General features: G+C 33.4%; 1 protein-coding gene across 1 annotated transcript in view; it reads left to right on the top strand.

Moving 5' to 3' along the window:
• The first annotated feature begins 2,743 nt into the window (after positions 1 to 2,743).
• Positions 2,744 to 9,176, top strand: part of MBNL3 (muscleblind like splicing regulator 3) — a 66,612-nt gene continuing 60,179 nt past the window's right edge. The window contains exon 1 of the mRNA XM_006769892.2: positions 2,744 to 3,595. Within this exon, the coding sequence (XP_006769955.1) occupies positions 3,419 to 3,595 (177 nt within the window). The 5' untranslated portion in view covers positions 2,744 to 3,418. The remainder of the gene's footprint in view (positions 3,596 to 9,176) is intronic.

Here is a 9,176-nt window from a genome sequence, read left to right as displayed (position 1 = left end):
GTGTATATATGTATAAATTTGGGGGAGGTATTTTTCTTTAAAATGCATTCAGGCAGCCTATATAATTTAGTTGTCAAAATTTTCTTTAAATATAAACTCATAAACTCACAGAATATATACTTTTACAGTACTTTCCGTTATATACTAAGTCAGTTACAGTATGGAACTTAATGTATTCTTGAAATTCAACTTAGTAGCACTAATTAGAATTTGTGTCCAAGGAGAATCTAAGAAAGAATGTTATAGCCAATTTCATCATTCATGAGGCTTTTTTTGTTTTCATGTGTCTGCAGACTTTTAAGAAACATAATAACATCACTAATATATAATACACATACTATCCAATTCACCCACTTAAAGTGTACAAGGTAGTGAATAGGACCATCATCACTATCTAATTCCAGAATATTTTCATTATCTCCAAAGGAGACCACATACCCATTAAGTAGTTATTCTACTTTATCCCCTTGCCTCGGCCCTCACAATCACTAATTTGCTTTTTTACTCTATGGATTGCCTATTCTGGATATTTAATATAAATTGAACCATACAATATGTGGCAATTGTGACTGGCTTCTTCCACTTAGCATAATGTTTTCGAGGTCCATTCATGTTGTAGCATGTATCAGCACTTCATTCCTTTTGTGTTGAATAATATTCCATTTTGTGGATATATCACATGTTGTGTATCCATTCATCTGTTGAGAGACACTTGGGTTTTTTCTACCTTTTAACTATTGTGAATAGTGCTGCTATGCACGTAAGTGTACAAATATTTCTTTGAGACCCTGCTTTCAATTCTTTTGGTATGTACCTAGGCATAGAAGGGCTAGGTCATATGGTAACTGTTTAACATTTTGAGGAACTTTCAGACTGCCACAGCAGGTACACTATTTTACATTCCCACCAACAATGTATAACAACTCAAATTTCTTCCCCATTTCTGTTTTTATTAGGGCCATCCTAATGGGTGTAGAGTAGTATCACACTGTGGTTTTCACTTCCATTTCCCTCATCTGGCTACTTCCATATATTTTTTTTCTAGGGGTCATTTGCCTGACAACCTTAGCCCTCTAGAACAGGGTCCTTTATGGAACATATTGTGAAAGGTCCCCTACACAAATAAGAGCAGTCATAGATCTTCTGCATGAAAGCCCTGCACTTTGCTCCCTGAGGCCCCTCATTCACTGAGTAACTCTTATTCAACATTCATGATTGACTATTATGTTTTACAGAAGGGAGCTAGATAGTCCACTATGGCAGATATTGTGGCAAGTAAGAGTAGAAGTCTAACCACTACAGCGTACACAGGAAACTAATACAAAAAGATAATATTGAATGAAGCTGTAATTGAAAAATAAAATTTAAAATAAATAAATACATTTTCAAGTAAAAAAATAATAGAAGTGACAAATATTCATCTGCCACCGAAGAAGAACTATAATATTTCCTAGGACATTTGTGACCCTAAGCATTCAACCAGAGGCCAAATTATGTTCAATATTTTCTAAGAAGTCAAAGCTACATATAACACATTTTAGAAAGATTTCCATAAAAAATGACTCAAGAAATTCACCCTTTGCTTTTGAATGGATAAGCTTGCATGGATTTCCTAGATACTTAATTTCTCCTTGGCATCTGAAAAATTAGGTGATATTGAACTTCATCTTGAATGTGGAAAAGACAAATAGCAAATTCAGATTCTACAAAGTTATAGAAGACAATGTTTAAAAAATAAATGAAAAATTTTAAAGAACTGTAATTCTACTTTTTTTAAAATAAAGTTAACAGTTAGTTGATTTGCCTTGTACTCATTGCTTACTTTTGTTTTAGAAATTCCCTGTTACTTCAGTATGTGTTCATGGCATACTGCCAGTAAATTAACCTTTCATCTGCCTTATCAGCTGAATTGCTAGAATTTGTTGCTGGTTGACACTGGGTTAAACTACAAACCTTAAAGCTGCACAAAATACTGAATGTATGAATGAACAGTGCTTTCTGTCTCACTTATTTGTACATGCTGAAACCTTTTTCTAAGTTGTTCCAATATCCCTTCATGGAGACTAATAGCTAATAGAGCATACACAGAAAAAAAAACCCAGCATCTTTTCAAAGGATTTCTTTATGTGAAGCACATGTTACATTTCTAGCCTCTATCCTGCCTCATTTTCTGTGGGTCTCCAGCTAGTTATGTCATGACCATTTTATGTGATCATAAACAATTACATTTCAAGTACACATACAGAGTTACCTCGTAGAGCAACTTAAATTTTCTTAACAATTCCTGTTTTCTGGATTTGAGAGCAGATAAGCCTTCAATCAGAATGTAGTAAGGCCAGTTTAAAGACAGGTCTGTGGTAGCCTGTAAAAACTTGAGACGTGCAGGTGCATCATAACTGTGTAAGAGTCTCTCATGTCAGGCTCTGGGATTTTCTGTGCAGTAGACACAAGAATGAATTTCTTACCCCAAATGATCAAAATTAAGAATTCTTTTTAAAATTGGGTTGTTGCCTAGTCTTGTATTACAACAGTGAATCTAAGTATTTGCTTCCTTTTACTGTGTACAATTCTACACTGGGAAATTCACATTTTATTGACAATGGCTAATTGAAGTGTATTGCACTGTCAGTATTTAGATGCCTCCTGTTTTAAATAGTATATAGTTACTTCTTTTCTAAATCTAGAGTTTAAATCAGAAACATTGTATGATATTTGCTAATTTTATTTTATGTTTTCCTTGCAGGTTTCTGAGGTGTCTTTTCTGAAAGCTCTTCTGCTTTGATTCCACTCTAGAGCTGTCTCTTTATAAACTCCTCTCCTTACCACCACCACCACCACCCAAAACCTGGTGTGCTCATTCTTTTAATTTCTTTGATTCTCAGTTTTTCATAGTCAATTTCCCTCATCCTGATTTTGCAGCAATTTTTTGTTTTTACAATTGTAACATCCTTACAAACCATAATCTTTAAAGCCAAGAAATAGGGAGAAAAACTTTTCTCCCCCTGAACTGAGACCATTTCACAAATTGAAGGGCAGCCAACAGCATATGCTTTTTGCCAAAATAATTGAAAACATCAACTGGAGAGCACATAATTCTTTTGAAAGTCCACCAGTTATTTGAAGTAACTTTGGCAGAAGAACAAAATAAAACACTCAATATTTTAACCTTTATGGTTGCCTTCTTAGAAGTTGGTTTCTAATTTGGTTTTTAGTTATTCTGATACAATTTTTATTGTATGATTGGCTTTTTGTTTGACTAGACCTAATTTGACTTAAATGAAAACCTAAGTGCTAACGAAGAAATATTTCACCAAAGCAATCTGTGATCTCTTTACATTTAGCTTGAATTCATTTTTAATCTTTTAACAACAGCAGTAATACTGTCTTAGGGTGCACTTGATTTTATTTTGCTTTCAATATGACGGCTGTCAATGTTGCCCTGGTTCGTGATACCAAGTGGCTGACTTTAGAAGTCTGTAGAGAATTTCAGAGAGGAACCTGTTCTCGAGCTGATGCAGACTGCAAGTTTGCCCATCCACCAAGAGATTGCCATGTGGAAAATGGCCGTGTGGTGGCTTGTTTTGATTCTTTAAAGGTGAGTCTCATCTAAATGCACATAATGTTTAAATTAAATCTGTTTATTTCTATTTTTGAAAGATGAAGTGCTTTGAAATTGGTAAAGTTAATAACATGAAAGTGGTTAAGTTTTTCTTTTGTTTGTTTTTTAAGACAGGATGTAGACCTTGTGTTTGTATAACTAAGCCAGGCTAAAGTTCACCCCATCAAAGACACTGATCAAAAGAGATAGGTTTAAAGAAAAATATTTAAAAATTTTTGTAGGAATGAGAAATTTCAGCCTTGCCATAATTCTCATGTACAATTTAGGTTTTGAGTACAGTGATCATAATGAGGACATATAATCTAGAGAAGTCCTCTACTGAATTATGTTATCAAAATACAATTGTCAAGGACCGGTCAGCTTTCAGAGAATAAAGTCAGGCCCAGAGAGAATAAGGTGAAAAAAATCACTATCCAGAAAGAAAATGATGGCATTTTAAAATTTCTTAGTCAAAGTATATTTTGAATGTTTAACATATTGTTGTAAAACTAGATTCACTTGGTTTATCTTCCTGAACTGCTTTTTGACCAATTTCAAATTTGTCAGTACATTTTGTAAGAAAAGTCCTATTGCCAAGGCCAAAAACCCAAATAATATGCACTATAGAATAAACAAAATATGAAAGCAAAGGAAATATTATGTAGAATAGAACATATATGATTGCAGAACAAACAAATGCAGTGATTTTCATCTTTTCCTAAGTTATCCTTAAATTAAGGATAAAGATGAATAAATTAAAGAAGTAAAAAAGCAATAGATTCCTGGTCTAATTAGTAAGATTTGCTAGGATACATTAATGTTTTTTTCAAAATGTGTTAAAATGAATTAAACTTAGCAAGAACTTTCAAATTTCTTGATATTATTTTATACTTGTGACCAATTTTACCTTATTAACATTTTTATTTATGCACTAATAGAGATGTATTTCTTCATGTGCTCTTTTCTTAAAAAAAATTATCAAGTGATACTACTTAAGTAGTTACTTTTACTTATTTTGTAGTTACTAGTTTTTGTTATAAATCATTCCAGTTCAAGAATGAAAACTTATTACCATAAAGGATGGTAATCCCTACCATTAAAAATGTCTGGATTACTCTTATTTGCAGTAATTATTATGACTAAAGGCTTATTCTGTTTTCTTTATTTCAGTTTCATTCAAGTTTCTATCTACAGTTACTTTGTATATTATTTAAATCTACTGCTGTAGAACTGGGCAGTGCCATGAAGTGGAAGAGCACTGGGTTAGTTGGGGGGGGTGGGATATGTCTTTCATCCAGTCCATAAAAAGGATCTGTCACTGTACTAGGAATTTTACATATTTATTTTCAGGAGCTCTGGGTTGCAGTCCCAACCCCACTACTGACCTTGGCTACTTAATCTGACACAACTTGAGTTCTTTCACCTCTAACAGATGTATCTTCTTCTCTACTTATCCTCCATGATTATTGTGGAGATTTCAATAGATAATATAAATGAAATATCATCTATTATTATAAAAGTGAATTAAATGAAAGGTTTTCTTACTATTAGGAGTCTTCAAAAACAGTTCTATTAAGTTAGTGTTTATTATTTAAAACTATATACTCATGTTTCAAATGTATATGCCCAAATCTAGTTGCCTGAGTGTCATGTTAGTTCTTCAAGCTAAGTATCACTGTTTTTATGGTTTACTCTTTGACACAGAGTTCCTTTCAGGTTTTGTAATATCTATCTTCCCAGACATCTGGTGGAAGGATACATGTGATGTTCCTAATCATTGTTATAGTTCAAATCAGTTCTTCCACTTAAAGATAAAGTGCCACAAAGGAAACATCTTGAGGAAAAGTAATATAGAAAGTGATTAACAAAATGCATACTGCACTATCACTTTAAAGCTTGGAAAATGTTTAATTCAGAAACTCATAGATAAAAGCCAATAAATATTAATAAACCACTTATTTGAAATATACTATCTATTCACTGCATTCAGAGTTTTAAAAATAATTTTGCATTATGCTAATACCTGATGACCAGTCACACAGGATATGGATGATTTGCATCATTATTACATTATCAAATTTTAATGAAAACCTTAATGTTTCAAATATGCAATGCCTTCCAAAAAAGTTTCTATTTAGATAGCATATTTGTCACATTTCCATGTCTGCACAAAAAGCTTTATAGTTCTCTTCTTTTATATTATCTTTATTCTAGACATGCTTGAAATGTATGCTAAGTTGAGGGTAATTGACCTATGTGGATTGTACTTTTATCATATCTATAATACACAAATTACACACCTCAATGATTATTGCAGCATTTGCTACCCCCTCTCTTGAGTTTGTATAATTGAAACACCTTCAAAATGCACCTGTTTCTTCTTTTATGAGTGGTTAAATAATTGAAGCAATCATTTGATGAGTTTTGGGCTGATGCTTTTGTTGTTTTTATTTTTTATTTTTATGAGGACTCCTTTAAGAGTAGGTACTCTACCAGATGATGGTTCTTTGCCTTCATAATAGGCAAAATAAATATAATGTCCTATATTGACTCATAATGAGATAATATTGTGAATATAAGGAGGGCAAACTTGATGGCAAATTGTGCATTGTGCTGAAGTGCTCTGCCCATCACTTTGTGAATGTTGAGTGTTCAATGATAAAGGTTTCACTATCTTCAGATAGAGCCCTAGAGAGTGTAGCCCATAGATTATTTTCCAGCTACATAAAAGAGTATTGTGTTATGTTGATATGCAGCTGTTTTTTACTCAATTGCCTAGTCTGCTTGACACAATTTATTTAAAAATTTCACTCCCAAGTATTGCTTACCTCATTCTGCATCAAATTTTTGATATTACAGTTTACCATTGATTTGGTTTGGTATTTTTAGTGAATGTTTCTAGCAGTTAACAAAACATCATAATTAATAATACCAACCTAAAATCTTTGAGATTATTTTCATAGTCAAGAATGTTATCTTCATGTATTCTGCTTCAACAATGTCATATCTTGAACCTTCCCTTCCATACCTGAAGCAGTGTGATATCAGCCATCTGTTTTCCAGAAAGAATATAAATGCTATCATTATTTCATTATGACATATCAACACCCATCACATCTGCCCAATCCACTCACCACTTTGGGTAGTTTTGTAATAAAAGTTATCGGGAGAGGTCTTAACATCTGGCATAGTTAGAAAATAGTCATGTTAACCCATATACATTCCTAAAATATTTGAACTGGGTAAGGAACACACATAAAACAGTCCCACGCTATCTTTAAATATCTCATATGATCACAAGCATAATATTTTCACAAGTGAAACCTGTTCTATAGGCCTATGAATGTGAATCTATCCTTGTAGGTCAAATTGTCCTCAGCTGCCAGTATATTCTGCACTAGTATCACTAGTCACAACAGTTTTCACTAGTTTAAAATTTGATCATCTTTTGACTGAATATTTACCTCATCCCTGTTTGCTAAGGGAAAATTTATAGGGAGCAGAAGACTTTTAGCAACATAATCCCAAGGGTTTTTGGATTATGCAAGATTTAGAACCATTTTTGAGCTCCGAGGTATCTGCTGCTCTACAAAGACACAAAGGCAGCACCTGTCATCTTTAGACTCAAGGAAAATAGCATTTTACTTAAGGATCTCTATCTTCTATGATATTAACCTTAAAAAGGAAGTATCTTTGGTAAAGGTCAATGCTATTTTGGACATTTCAAACACCACTTGAAAGACTCATGGACAGAGACAACATTTGTTGCTTTCAGTTTTATATCCCACATATGAGTGAAATCAGATGGTTCTTAACTTTTTCTGACTGACTTACTTAGCTTAGTATGATATTCTCAAGATCTATCCGATATACAGGTAATGGCAGTGTTGCGTCTTTTCTATGGCTGAGTGATGTACAAAATCACCTTCAAGTCGAATTCAGCTTGTATGGACAGCAGTTCAAAATAAGCATAAATTGTCCAATGAGGGCAAGAAGGCAATGAAGAACGGAAACAGGTCCTTAAAGAAATATCTTTCAAGGGGATGAACAACAGAATTTTTAAAGTGGATTAGTGATGAGAACTGCTCTCTTTCAGATTCTAGAATCTGTTTTATTCATATTAGCTGCTAAAAATAAAATAAAGTTTAAACATTTAAAAAATATATGATTGCTCAATGTATTGGGTTTCCCACATCATTTTAGGGCTAGAGTTAATTGTCCCCCTTCTTAAAGGAAACTTCAAACAATCCTAAAGTCAATTTACAGTTGTCTTTGAAATACATTTTATTTGTTTAATGAGATAAATTTTCAAAATGTACATTAATTAAACTAATATTAGTTGATGTCATCTGAACCTAAATAGGAGCCCCAATGTAGAATAAAAGACTTGCAATTAGCCACTGAGGACCCAGGCACGTATAAAAATAATTGATTGATAATAAACCAGTAACCAGTTTTCAAAACAAAATCAACATGCATCTAGATCTAGAAGCAAATGCACAAGTCTGGATGCCTCCATCAAAAAAATAAATAAATAAAGTGGTCAGTGAGCTTTTACTCTTAGAAATATCAAAAAGCATGGATATTTACTTTTCTTGATATTAACCTTAAAAAGGAAGTATCTTTGGTAAAGGTCAATGCTATTTTGGACATTTCAAACACCACTTGAAAGACTCATGGACAGAGACAACATTTGTTGCTTTCAGTTTTATATCCCACATATGAGTGAAATCAGATGGTTCTTAACTTTTTCTGACTGACTTACTTAGCTTAGTATGATATTCTCAAGATCTATCCGTGTTTTCAAAAATGGCAGTGTTGCGTCTTTTCTATGGCTGAGTGATATTCCATTGTTTATACGTACGACATCTTCTTTATCTAATCATTGTCCTGGCCACTGTGAATAATGCCATTTACAATGAACACAGGTGTGCATATATCAATGAATAAATGTTTTCAAATTTTGGGGGTAGATACCCAGAAGAGGAGTTATATGGTCATTGATAACACTATTCTTAATTTTTTTTTTAGGAATCTCCATGTTGTTTTCCGTAGTGGCTGGGTCAGTTTACATTCCCAGCAGAGAATGAGGGTTCCCTTTTTTCCACAAACTCTCTAACACTTATTATTTGTCTTGTTGATAATAGCCATTCTAACAGAGGTCAGGTGGCATCTCGTTGTAGTTGTTTTTTACAGATGTCCCATTTTTCCCCCATTAACCCTGTTCCAGCCCCCCTCCAGGCCTTCACTGCATTATTGTCTGTGTCCATGGGTTATGCACATATGCATATAAGTTCTTTGGTTAATCTCTTCCCCTCCCTCCTTCCCTCTGAGATTTGTCAGTCTGTTACATGCTTCCACGTCTCTGGATTTATTTTGTTCATCAGTTTATTTTGCTTATTAGATTCCACATATAAGTGAGATCATGTGATACTTGTCTTTCTCTGACTGGCTTGTTTCACTTAGCATATCACTCTCCAGGTCCCTCCATGCTCTCTCAAAGGTAAGAGATCCTTTTTTACAGCATGGTATTCCATTGTGTAAATGTGCCACAGCTTTTTTTATCCATTCATTCATC

This window comes from Myotis davidii, unplaced genomic scaffold (assembly GCF_000327345.1).
Source record: "Myotis davidii unplaced genomic scaffold, ASM32734v1 scaffold900, whole genome shotgun sequence".
NCBI lineage: Eukaryota > Metazoa > Chordata > Mammalia > Chiroptera > Vespertilionidae > Myotis > Myotis davidii.
This window is presented reverse-complemented; position numbering and strand designations above follow the sequence as displayed.